Raw genomic sequence first — 14,857 nt, forward strand, 5'->3', positions numbered from 1 at the left:
CTGCGCCTAAATACAACATAAATAATAGTCTGGGCTGATTACCGGAGAATAGGCCATTTTTGGGAAAAGTTATTTACCAGCAATTTTATTGCTGGAATCGAATCTTATGATTGTATATATTAATAATATAGATATGCAAAGTCCTCAGATAGTGTGCTACTTTTATTATAAACAAAATGGCGCCGAAAAATCGTATTTTTTTCAATTATTGCTCTATAACTCCGAAGATTTTAACTTTACAACAAAAACACCCAAATAAAAATTCACCGCAATTAAATTCTGCATAGAGATATGTTTTTCACGATTTGCTCTGACGAAAATTTTCCTCGGAAAATGCGGGTTTTCCCAACAAAATCTTTAATTTTCAAATAAAGTTTTAGATAAGTAATTATCTACCAATAATTAAATAATTTGTTGACTTAAAAGCCTTTTTGGTTTAGATTATAGTTACAGAAGCTGATGAAAATTAAACGAATACTTTAGCAACAATTCAATTGTTAATTATTAATTTACGGTCGCAATAATAACCAAAATAATTATGATACACTGATCAAGCTTTGAAATCTTATAAAGATGAGATGTCTATTTAATATTTTGTCGACAAAATATGAATTTTTTATTTTTTTGCATAATCTTTAAATGTTTTAAAAAAATAGCTATAAACAAATTAATGTTTCTCAGAAAGTTTTTATTATATTATAATTTTAAAAAATAGCTAAAATGCGCATTTTAAATATCTTTAAAATGAATGCTTTAAAACTTTTTTGCAACCATTTGTAAAAAAGTTATGAAATAGCAAAATAAACATACGATTACTACTGTGTTTATATATTTTTTTAATTATTTCAAAGCGTAGAAGTGAGTTTAAAGTACAGTGGAACCTCGATAACTCGGATTAATCGGGACCGCGACCGATCCGGGTTATCGAAAATCCGAGATAGCCGGAGAATATGGTAAAAATTAATAAAATACGGTATACTTACAGATAAACTCCGTTAGAATTGAAATAACAGGAAATATATTTATAAATATGCACAGTATTACCTACTCATTAAAATTACTAAAAAAAAACACCAAACCCAAACGTAAGCAAATGGAAGCGAACAATACAAGACACACAATACTAAAGACCATTGTTTATAAAAGAATTTTTTAAATAGTCTTTCCTAAACAATGCTGACAGTTTGAAATAAAAAGGAATAGATACTACAGACAGGTGGCTGTTGTTTCTGCGGCGTGTGCTATGAGTCATTTTTAATATCGTATAGTTCAAATTACACACATAAGTACACATTATCTCTCAAATATTATATTACATACATTTTTATTGTTGAAAGGCTTGTCTGATAATTAACTATTTTGATTGGAAATAAGCCACAATTAAATTGAAAAATACAAAATATTGAAAATCAAAATGTTTATCTGATGAAAATCGGTCCGGGTTAGCCGGACTTCCGGGTTATCGGGGGCCGACTTATCGGGGTTCCACTGTACAAGCTAATTATTTACAAAAAAAATATCGATCTCAGTTTAATGGTTATATATTAATTAAAGATGATAAATATATTTTTTTGTAATTTACACGCGCGAAAGTAGAGTAACACAGTACTGTAGCTAAAATTTTCACTCTGAGCGACGACCAGCCGCGTGATGTACACTTTTAATAAATAATGAATGCATGCTGCATGTCAGTCGCTTCGAGTGAACATTTTAGCTCCGACTCTGTATCAGGCCTACGTTTGCGCTAAAAATTACAAAAAAAAAGTATTTTTAATCTTTGATTAAAATATAACCATTGCACTAATTTTTGACATTCTTTGTGAGTAATTAGGCTGTACCATAGACTCACTTTTAAGCTTTGAAACAATTAAAACAAATTATAAACAACGGAGATTTCGTATATTTATTTTGCTGCTTCATAACTTTTTTGCAAATGGTTGGAAAATTTTTTTAAAGCATTCATTTTCAAGACCTATGAAATACGCATTTTAAGTATTTTTTTAAATTAGAATATAATAAACAATTTCTGAGAAATGTTAATTTGTTTATAACAATTTTTTTTAACATTTAAAGATTATGCAAAAAAATGAAAAATTTATATTTTGTCGACAAAATATTAAATAGGCATCACACCTTTATAATCTTTCTAAGTTTGATCAATGTCTCATGATTATTTTGGTTGTTATTGCGACTGTAAATTGTTAATTAACAATTGAATTGTTGCTAAAATGTTCGTTTCATTTTTACCGGCTTCTGAATTTATAATCTATAACAAGAAAGCTTTTATTTCACCAAGCTATATAATTATTGATAAATAATTACTGGCCCAAAAAATTTATTTGAAAATTCGAGATTTTGTTGGGAAAACCCACATTTTCCGAGGAAAATTTTCGTCGGAGCAAATCGGGAAAAACATGCCTCTATGCAGAATTAAATTGGGGTGAATTTTTATTTGAGTGTTTTTGGTGTAAAGTTAAAATCTTCGGAGTTATAGAGCAATAATTGAAAAAAATACGATTTGTCGGCGCCATTTTGTTTATAAAAAAAGTAGCACACTATATGCGGACTTTGCATACCTATATTAATAATATATAGGATCTTATAATTCGATTCCAGCAATAAAATTGCTGGTAAATATCCTTTCTTTGTACTTTACTAATTAGACCAGCGTATTATAACTATTTTTTTTTCAAAATTTAAAGATTATGCAAAAAAAAAGAAAAATTTATATTTTGTCGATAAAATATTAAATAAGCATCTCATCTTTATAATCTTTATAAGTTTGATCAATGTATCATGATCATTTTGGTTATTATTGCGATCGTAATTTGTTAATTAACAATTGAATTGTTGCTAAAATATTCGTTTAATTTTCACCGGCTTCTGGAATTACAATCTATACCAAGAAAGCTTTGATGTCACTAAGTTATTTAATTATTGATTAATAATTACTTACCTAAAACTTTATTTGAAAATTAGAGTTTTTGTTAGGAAAACCCGCATTTTCCGAGGAAAATTTTTATTAAGGTGTTTTAGTTGTAAAGTTAAAATCTTCGGAGTTATAGAGCAATAATTGAAAAAAATACGATTTTTCGGCTCCATTTTGTTTATTAAAAAAGTAGCACACTATCTGCGGACTTTGCATACCTATATTATTAATATATAGGATCTTATAATTCGATTCCAGCAATAAAATTGCTGGTAAATAACTTTTCCATGAATTTTGCTAATTAGCCCAGAGTATAAACAGAAATGTTCATGAGAAAGGTCAAATTGGCCTGTATTTATTCGGAAGTTGCTACTGGATGGAAGTACTGTTTTAAAATTGCCGAAATTTTATTTTATTCGACGTGCCTTAGCAAGGCGAGAACAAACATATACTTCCGGTATTTATATCGCTTCCGGTTAAAAGGTTATGACCGGAAGTTTGACAAGTTGACCCAAAATTAGTGAAATCATAAATCAATCGACGCAAAGTTACATGAAGAGTTCAAATATCGACTTCCGGTTCTACTTTCTGTCACGTTGGCTGAAAAACTAAAACTTATGAAGTCCAATTGCTTGTCTAATTAGCATTTTATCCCGAATTAGCAGTGGAATACGGATGTATAAAGTTTCATTTAATTTTTGGCTTTTACCCGAAAGTAAATACATATTTTATTCCAGAAAACACATTTGGCGAGTAATTTTGGTCCCAAACTTTGCCAGTTTATTATTGAGATTACAATTTCGATTTGTTCATAAAGCACTAAATTTATATAAGATTCCGGTATCTACTGGCAGATTCTGTTGCCAAAAATAATGATTTAAAAGATTCAATATAATTCAGACATTGTTTTCAGTTTAAACCTACCATATATAAAATGATTACATCAAAAATTACTGACGTAAAAACCAAAAAACGCTCGCACCTCTCAATTTTTATATTTAGTGGGGTATACTTTGTAAATATAATCATTCTCAAATATCAACTCTCAAAACGGGGGTGGCCCTTGTCTAAAATCTTAAACAGAAGGGGGTTTTGTGTGATATGTCATTATAAATCTTATTTATTCATCCCCCTAAACTTCCACCCATAGACTTTACCAATGTAGGTATTCATTCTTAATTTTATTGGCTTTTGTCATTCTACTTATCCATCTAAGGATTCTATCGCCTATAAAATAAATAAAACTTTATCTTTTTATCTTTTGATTCTATCGCCATTTATATACAATTTATTTATTTAAGTACAACTGTTCAGTTTAAATTTATCTTAAACACTACTAAACTAATTTAATTGTTCCTTATATACCAAAATACAAAAATACTGGAATATTCCAGAAAACGGATCCGCCTATCTATATTTCATCAATATTCTGAACAACCTTCGAGTAAATTCTGGAACACCTATCACGCCGTGGTGATTTCGAGAACATGGTTAGAGTTGGAACGTTCATGTGGGGGAGGTCCGAAATAACCTTATTTGTTAAAATATGTATATTGTTAAGCTCTACTTTATCTGTTTTATTAGATTGATCAGAAAATTCTTATTTTGATTAATTACTTAATTATTTTAAATTACTGCTTATGTAAAACAAAACCAAATTCAAATTAAATTTTCTAATAAACTTTATTCTCAGGGCTATTTTATATTTGATGCATTACCTTTGATTTGTGGCTTCTAGTATCTCTAGTTGCTTACTCCTTCAGGATTAAACAGGGAAATTAAACACACTTAATGTGATATAAATGTAAACTATTACTTATTTATCCAATATACCGCAAACATAAGATTAAAAAAATACTAAAATTTAAATTTGTTGCAACTATTTCTCATCTAATAAATCAAGCTTTAATTCTGATATCTCCTTTGTTTTAACAAAAAAAATTATTTAAATAAATCGTAAGACTATTCTTACAAAATTAATAAAATTTCTTTTCTCCTTTTGAATGGAATTACTTATTTCTTCTTTAAAATTTGGAATGACTAAATTATGCTATAAACTGTTCAATGCAAAATTAAACAAATATGGTGTGAATATAACACAAACTCTCTCCGTTTCATAAATAATCTGACTAACCTTTTTGTTTCTTCTTGGCTTCTTCTCCCAGGTTGCGCGGTCCTCGATTCTCCCACATGTGCTCCTAGAATGTTGCGAAAGGTCCTTCTCGTCCAAACTGCTTCACAAACAAACAATACAGGACTCGCTCTAATTCTCGACTCAGTTTTCTCTCTGCTCGATATCTTGTGTAAATTGATACTCACCGGCTACTCGTCCTAGGCAGAAACAGGAATCTTCCTCGGACACAAGGAAAATTAACTTTTCAACTCGGTCAACGATCTTGTTTCAACACGATTCTGCTCGAAAAAGCCAACTTCACCACTTTACACTGACTTCTCACTTTTCAAAAAACTGGACTGCTGTCTCCAGATATTCATTACACAGTGCCCTTTTTTTTCTCTCTTAAATTCAGACTCAATATTCTCATCCCTTCCATCGATCTTTCTCCACCAATCACAAAAAACCTCTCTACCCAAAACTTCCATATTTTCATTTCTTAAGAACCAATTTATTTTGTATACAAACTTTCCGTTTGTTAAAATTCTAGGAGATACCAAATTATTTTCGTTGTTTCCAAATGTTAAACAAAAACCTTATATTCTTAACTCAATAAATGTCTCCTTCCAAGAATCATTTACAAAAATCCTATTGTCGATATAAAATGTACTTTACAATATTACCGCACCATTGTCTCTCAGTCCGTTCAAAAAATCCATTAACGAAACCCCTTAATGATTTCACCTTCCGCGAAAACACTGTTTACTAACTAAATTAGAAAATATACAATTTTTGGTCGTATACAGGGCGAAGAAAATCTATGATCTCGTGGTTTCTGATATAAATTTATTTTTTGAATTTTTCCAAAAAACAATTATACAACAATATAGGTTAATACTTTACCTATCTAATTGTGGTACTGGTACAGGTTCCCTTTCTCTGAGCGCAACCTCGGCAGGATCCACGAGGGCTGCTCCTAAATGAGCTGCTAGATGTAGTAGGAGCAAAATGGACAGCACAGCTAGCAATGGAGGTTGAGCGGTGATCGGTAGAGCTGGAATGAGTACTAAGAACGATCCGCCTGAGAGAACGGCCAAAGCCAACCAACCGGAGAGCTGAAACAAAACAAAAATATGTTTTTCTGAAGCTATTTCCTTGTGGCATTTTTATAATTAACTATTTAGATGGGAAATAAACCACAATTAAATTGAAAAAAATAATTTTATTATAAAATGTTTTAAATTTTTTTTTCAAATATAATCAACACTAACGTATCAAACTGACATTCTCAGTGGTAATTATTGTTTTATGCTATAAAATTATTAGCGTCTGACCTTCTGTCTACTTTAATCTTCCAGTAAATTAGGCTATAACTTGCCATTTTTTTATTTATGAATAGAGCACCCCGTATAAAAGAAATAGAAAGATAAACGGTAATAATTGACAGACAAGTAGTTTACTGAATTGAAGCTTTTTTTGAATAATATATAGCGACATTGACCAAGGATTTTCCCAGTAAACTAGTACAAGGTTAATATAATCGAATCAAACAAATCTACTGTCCTGTTTAATATAAAACTCCTAATACCTTGATCAGAAGGTTTATACAATTAAATTAAATACGTTTCTATTATATATTTAGAATTAGAGATTAAATTTTATTTAGAGCTGAAAAATTCTTTTATAAAAGAGCTGAACAAAGAAACATCTAAAGAAATCAAGAAAGAAGTGTGAAAATTCAATATAAAAAACATAAGACAAGCTATAGATAAGAATAAAAATATGAAAGTGTTGCGGAGAAAACTGCTAAACAAAAAAAAATTAATCTAAAAGACAACCAAGGTATCCCAACGACAAATAGAGGAAGATTGCTAAAAATAACAAAAATCTTCTATAAGAAAATATATCTAATTAACAAATGAGGGACCAATCAACCACATCAGTGAAAAATAATATTCAACCAAGGATCAGAGCTTATGCAAGATATAACTCAAAACGAAATCAGAAATTCGTTAGTAGAAATGAAAAATAACAAAGTGCCAAGCCAAAAGTGACTTTTAAATTTATTTAAAATTCTTAATAATAGTTTAAGTTATAGGCATGGATCCCGCGTATCAAAAAAAAGTTGATTAATAGCAAGCTGAAAAGTTATTAATAGTTTAATGGTGTCTAGTCGGACACACTTTGATGTATGGGAACATTGGAACAGAGGAAGTTTTAATTATTGTGGAACAGTTTAAAAATTTGGAACGTCAGATTACGAAAACTTCCCATGTATTTTGTAGGACAGAACATCCAATTGATTTGTTACCTTTACATTAAACTCTCATGCAAATATCAGACTGCTATTACTAACCAACATGATTCCTGTCATTTGACACGTTCTTCGTGTTCTACTCATTAAGGTGAAACAGTTGCGATCAACAGGTAGCGAAAGCGCGTTCCAAGATTGCGGCTGTAATTTTGAATATTTTTTTGAGATATTTGGCACACATATTCGTAATATAATAAAGAACGGCGGTACAGAACCCAATTGGAAAAATATATTAATATGTGGAAATTACTCTATAATTAAATACAATATTAAAAAATCGAGCTTGTACCGCCATTAAGAAGAACAAAAAATACACTTTCTTCAAATAAACTTTTTTATCCGATGCCTAGATTTTGTGTCATTTTGGAACTACTAATGAAATAAAAAATTTTAGTAGTTCCAAAATGACACAAAATCTAGGCATCAGATAAAAAAGTTTATTTGAAGAAAGTATATTTTTTTGTTCTTCTTAATGGCGGTACAGGCTCGATTTTTTAATATTGTATTTAATTACAGAGTAATTTTCACATATTAATATATTTTTCAAATTGGGCTCTGTACCGCCATTCTTTATTATATTACGAAGACGTGTGCCAAATATCTCTAAAAAATATTCAAAATTACAGCCGCAATCTTGGAACGCGTTTTTGGTAATAAACACCAGTCTGATGTTTGCATGAGAGTTTAATGAACTGGTAATAAATCAATTGAAAGTTCTGTCCGACAAAATACATGGAACGTTTTCGTAGTCTGACGTTCCAAATTTTTAACCTGTTCCACAATTAAAACTCCCTCTGTTCCAGTGTTCCCGTACATCAAAGTTTGTCCGACTAGACACCGTTAAGCTATTAGCTTGCTATTAATCAACTTTTTTCTGTACGCGGGATCCAGGTCTATTAGAAACTAAATTTTATTTAGGATTCGTCTCTTGAAACAGAAATTTACCAAAATCAAAATACACAAAAAGCAAAAATATCCCGTTTCATTCAATTTTTATTTATGTAGGAGATTGTTTAACTATTCATCTTGGCACAAAGTCAACTTCCTTTTATGTATCTATAAGAGCTTCATAAATATTTACTTTAGAAAAACTTTGATCTTATCTTAAGAGGATCGGTACGTATTTTCGGCTGCAATGCTATTCAAATGGGGATTTATTTTTTTCGAATCCTGAGAAAACTAATAAGTATTTTTGAAAAATTTAAACGCAGAATGAAAGATTACGTTATTAGCAAGGGCCGAAAGTCCCTGAGAACTTCTATAATGTTATTTTAAATAAGTTACAGGGGTGAAAAACTAAGAGAAAATTTAGTGTGATTTTTAATTTCAAATATATCATTCAAAATAAACTTTTTATTTATTCTATAGGGACTTTCGGCCCTCGGTAATAATTTAATTTTTCATTCTGCGTTTAAATTTTTCAAAAATATTTATTGGTTTTTTCAGGATTCGAAAAAAATTAACACAATGCCGTGGTAATATTTTCCAAATCTATCTTTGTCTTACAACGCACTCAGCCGAATATAATATTGTCAGCATATATTGTCAGTCAGACACTGACAATCAGTGACAATTTTAAATATTTTTGACATTGCATCGGGAATATTTTGAGGTATTGATTAAATATTATTGATATATAGTGTATTTGATAAATAATTGATTTAAGACGTGAACTTAATAAAAAGTTATTTATTGTGTATTATTTGTGGAAGAGAATACATCAGGATAATATATTCTGTGATCCAAGTATTTTGTTGTTAAAGATGTTCAAAATTGTAAGCGTTCCATAACAATATATTTTTAAAAAATCACTTTAACACTTTTCCTCTTTTCTCGATTGAGTATTAGTTTTTGTTGTACAAATAAATTATTACAATCACTGAATATATAGTTAGTGAAAAAATTATCACATTTATTAACTGAATTAATAATTTGCAAGTATAGAAATAACAGTTATCCAAGAACATTTAAAAGCCATCTCTTTAAATTAATGATGACATTTTCAAGTAGAATGACATTCTAGTAATGTTTACATATCCATACCAGTGTGAATTTTACTACACGTAATTTCCCGTGTAAAGACAGAAAAAGTAGGGATACACGTAAAATATTTGCGAATTATGTACCCATAGCAAATTTTATTTGAGAATTCGAGAAAAACTTCGACCATGAAAAGAAAATTATATGAAATCACTTTTAACATCTTTGCATTTGATACTATATGATGAATGTTTCTTTAAAGCTTGAGTTACTACTACAAATAATATGATAACTTTGGATGGTAAAGTTAATGTAAAACAAGTATTTCAAAGTGATGAGGAAATATAATAGAGAGACGTGAAGTAAAATAGATCGATGAAATGGAAGGAGGCAAGTCATATATTTGGTGATAGCAACCGAAAAGTAAATTCTATAAAACTGCCACAAGATCAGTTGGTAGATGCAACGGAGACAACAATAAATCAAAAGAGATTTAGAATATGTATAACAGAACTCGACAAAAAAACTTCTAGAGTAGATTCTCGCTATAACGAACACGGGTATTACGAGGTTTCGCTTATAAGGATGCACACTAGATGTTCCATGAAATTCCCATAACACCTCTATAACGAGGCATATTTAGTTATAACGAGGAAAAATGAAATCGAAGAATATGTTTCTTTACCTCTTTTTGGCGTGGTGATGGCCATAAATAAATACCATAACTGCTTGTATACAGGAATGCTCAACATCTGTGTGCTTTGCGAGACCAGTGCTGTAATAAAATCCACCGCCTGTAATAAGCTCATTTTTTCTTGTTTATCTATCGACCAATATTGTTTATTGTAGGAAATTTACAAATATTTACGATGGCCGAGTTTCATTGTTGTGGTCGACCATCGACACCTAATAAACTACGGAAGAGGCATAAAAACATTTCAGTGGTGGTGGTATGCACAATATTATTGTTTCTGATATAACGAGATCCGCTTATAACGAGGTAATTAGTCCGCCAGTTCAGTAGTCATTATAGAGGGAGTCTACTGTATAATAGAAAGTTAAACTAAAAGCTAGAATTCAGGTGTAGCTCCTTAAAACAAACATCTGCACACATTAAATCCTGCATAAAATGGGTGCCCTAGATATATTTGTAAAAAAAGATATGACATACTATTACCGATCTACCAGACTAAGTAAATCTAGACATCAAAAATCATGCAAGATATGGAAGCAAGATTAAGAATCACGAATAAAAATACGCAAGTAAAAAGAAGTAAAAACAACAGAGTATGCTGCCGATCTGATCATCTCCTAGTACAGATAAAATATTGATGCAGAATTCAGATAAACAACAGGAATAGACAGGAACAAACAACAAAACAACTATAATACAAAAATTGAGAAAACAAGATATCAAATATAACAATGAGACAGAAATAACACAAACACTGATACATAGAGGCAATCTAGATACAGAAGAACATTAGGAAGAAATCAAAACAAAAGAAATTGACGCAGCAAGAAAGATCATAGCAAAAAAAGAAAAAAGCAAAATGAGAAAGACAGCATTTGTAACATGAAGGGTTAAGCCACAACTGCATGAAATTCTTGTTCTTCTTCTTATATTAGGCCTCTTGACATGCTCTTATCTATTTTGAGCTTGAATTCGTATCTGTGATGCTGACTGCCAGCTATTTCGCCACATTTAAAGGGCCTTTCTATTGGCCTCTTGCCTGTTGGCTTTGAATTTCTGGCTATACGGGCTATTCTCTCACTGCCCAATCTCGTCACATGCTGATTCCACTCCACCCTCGTTTTCTCTGTCTTTTTCACCGTACTATGTCTTGTATGTTACAGATATCTCTTATTCTGTCTTTCGGTATTCTGTCTCTCAGTGTTTTCCCAGTTAATGACCTCAACGCAGTGGCGTAGCGTAGTGGGGGCGGCAGGGGCGGCCCGCCCCGGGCGGCACTTTTTAGGGGGCGGCAAAATTTAACAATAAATAATAAAAATAGTTTGTAAATATTTGAACCATTTTATATTTTTATCGCAAGTGCAAATTCGGACCGATTGAAAGGAGCACGGAATTTTTCATTACTTATTTTGTGACGAATTCGGGGAATTCCTTTTCTTTGAATGATATTTATTGCGACTGGCAACAACGTCTATACTGACTTGTGAGAATTCCCCGTTTATGACTAACAATCAGCACAACTTTTTTCGGCACTTTAGAACGTTGCTATTCTTTTTTTTCTCAACGACACATCGTTGGGAAGTTCTGATAGCAGCTACAGGCAAAAGAAGGATTCAAGACACGCGGTGGAGTGCAAGAGATGGAGTGCATTGATATAATAATTCAAATAATATTAGCATAATGGGCAAATATATGTAAATGTAACATTGCATCATTACAAAGACATTCTCGTCACTTTGGAAAAACTGACAGAGGCAGGTGAAAGCTTACATACTAGAACAGATGCAGGTGCTTTACTAGTTTCGATGTAGTCATTTTCCTTTCTTTGTTTTTTGGGCCTGTGGCAACCGGTGCTACATGAAGTGAATAACGCACAAAAATATTTACAAACAAGGGGACTTGACATAAGATTGTGCGCTCAGAAAATGCTTAAATGTAAATGCTTTGCAGATGATATTGACAGAGAAAAGAGAGGAATGGGCAAATGGCGCTGTAGGTTATGCAAAAATATGTGTGAAGAACTTGGAATTTCCATAAAACCTCGGAGGCGCATAACAAGAAAGCATATTTTCGATGACGGAAAAATGAGTTGAGACGAAAGCTGTTTTCTTTGTTAGATAGAGTTATTGTAGAAATTCGTCAGCATTTTCAACAGCAACAAAACTGAATGTAATCTAGACTACGCATCTGACGAAATTGACGAGCAGAGTTTCAAGCTGGAAAAACTTCGACTGCGGACTTTTGTTGCTGCTACAGGCACTACAGACAACGAAATTGAGATTGCAGACTCACTTGAATTATTTAAATTTATTGTTAAATCCAAGCTGGAAGATACTCTCATATTACTTCAATAAAAATAAAAATGTAACATTATAGTATCGTTCTAGTTCTAATTGAAAATTGATTTTATTTAATTTTGTCGATCTTCAAGGTGCACCTAATCTTAAGTGATAGGTAGGTACCTACAGTCGGAAAAATGAAAGAATACCCAAGAACGATCACATCAATCACATATTATTCAGATTATTAATAATATATCTCTTTCGTTTGTTATTTATGAAAAAACAAACAGCAAATACAAAATATGTGATTGATGTGATCGTTCATGGGTATTCTTTCATTTTTCCCACTGTACCTAAGTTATATCAATATATTTAATTGGTTAAAGTAAACGAATTTTTGTATTAATAATAAACGTGATTGTAAAACTTAGATAAACTTTAATATTTAAAATCCAACCTATATAATGCAAAATAATGATGACTGTTCTTGCCGAAAAGTTCTCTATAATTAATGTATGTAATGTTATACAATAAATTAAAATACCTAACTAAGAGGGCGGCAAAATTATCTTCCGCCCCGGGCGGCCGACACTCACGCTACGCCACTGCCTCAACGTTCTCATTTCTGATGTTCTCAGTATCCTCTTGGTTTCTGCTGTGTCACGTCTTGTTTCTATCGCGTACGTCATGATCGGTCTTAATGATTTGCACATATATGCATACTTTCCCTTCCAGCCTCATATCTTTATTTCTCCATATAACATCCCTCAAACATCCTGACACGTATTTGGCTTTATTTATTTGCTGTCGGACGCTCTCTTTAACATCTCTATAACTACATATTTCGATTCCCAGGTATTCGAATCTCGAGACTTGTTCAATTAGTTCGTTGCTAATTACTATCTTGTATCGAGATGTGGGCCATAGAACAAGCTATTAATAATTGTAGAATAGATTCGAGATATAGACAACTAATACATAATATATATGAAAATGCAACTATGATAGTACAACTAGACGAAAATACAAATCCCATCCCTATTAAGAGAGGCGTGAGACAAGGAGACGTAATATCGCCAAAGCTTTTCAACCTAGCACTAGAAGACGTCTTCAAAACGACAAATTGGTCAACCTATAGCATTAACGTTAATGGCAAGAAGCTAAATCACCTCAGATTCGCTGACGACATTGTGATTATAGCGAGCTCATTCGAGGAACTGCAAATTATGATAGAGGAACTCGCAGGCAGCTCCCAATACGTCGGTCTAAAAATGAACATGAAGAAAACAAAAATAATGACAAACACAGATGACCCCAGACGCATAACTATAAATGGCAGTGAGATAGAAAAAGTCCAGGAATATATCTACCTAGGCCAAATCCTGAAACTTGACAAAGAAAACCAAAGTGCGGAAATTAATAGGAGAGCAAGACTAGCATGGGCAGGATTTGGAAAACTTGGTTGGATACTTAAGAACCGCAAAATACATCAATATTTGAGGACCAAAGTGTTCAACCAGTGCATCCTTCCTATCATGACATATGGGTGTCAAACCTGGACCCTAACCAAGGCAAATATGAATAAACTAGCTACAACAGAAAGAGCTATGGAAAGAGCAATGTTAGGTATACGACTGTCAGATAAAAAGAGGAGCGACTGGGTAAGATCAAAAACAAAAGTCGAGGACATAACAACAAAAGTTGCCAAACTTAAATGGAGCTTTGCAGGCCACACTGTTAGACAAAAAGACCAACGTTGGAATGCCACGATACAACATTGGAGACCTTACCAAAGTAAACGACCGAGAGGAAGACCACAGATGAGATGGGTTGATGATATTAAAAGAGTAGCCGGAACGAATTGGAAATATGTTGCTCAGGATAGAGACCGATGGAAGGAGTTGGGAGAGGCCTATGTCCAAACGTGGACGATAGAAGGCTAAGAAGAAGAAGAATTACTATCTTGCATCTTATGGGTTCCCTTGACACTACCAGGGTTTTGGTCTTAGCTGTTGATATTTTCATGCTGTAGTTCTTCGCCACTGTATTGAAAGTTTGTACCATTCGCTGTAGGTTATCCTCGTTATCGGAGATTAAGATTGCGTCGTCAGCAAAACAGAGGAATTTGATTTGTTTTATTTGTTTTACTGCCATCTTATATCCTTTTCCTGTATTTTTAATGTTTTCTATGATTTTGTCCATTACTAAATTAAAAAGCAGTGGGCGCAAGCTACCCCTTTGTGTGATTCCCGAGTTGATTTCTACTTCAGATTCAATCGAAAAATCAAGATCAAGTATTACATATTTCTATATGTATTTCCAAATACTTCTAGTATTTTTTTGGTTTCCAAAGAAAATAAAACATGAATTCTTTATCTCCTTTCCGGAACTCTCTTTCGAATTATCTGGATCTAATCTACCAATTATCCCATTATTTATAACTCCCTAATAACATGCTACCAGCTAAAGTTTTGTCAATAAAATTCTTTTTGTCATTCCATTCATTAACTGTGATTTTTTTCCAGTACGTCTCCAAAATCCCTTT

General features: G+C 32.0%; 1 protein-coding gene across 1 annotated transcript in view; it reads right to left on the minus strand.

Moving 5' to 3' along the window:
* LOC114325617 (uncharacterized) overlaps positions 1–14,857 on the minus strand; it is a 122,172-nt gene that overhangs the window by 83,901 nt on the left and 23,414 nt on the right. The window contains exon 2 of the mRNA XM_028273720.2: positions 5,946–6,157. Coding sequence (XP_028129521.1) covers positions 5,946–6,157 — 212 coding nt within the window. The remainder of the gene's footprint in view (positions 1–5,945; positions 6,158–14,857) is intronic.

Source organism: Diabrotica virgifera, chromosome 9, assembly GCF_917563875.1.
Source record: "Diabrotica virgifera virgifera chromosome 9, PGI_DIABVI_V3a".
NCBI classification, from domain to species: Eukaryota; Metazoa; Arthropoda; class Insecta; order Coleoptera; family Chrysomelidae; genus Diabrotica; species Diabrotica virgifera.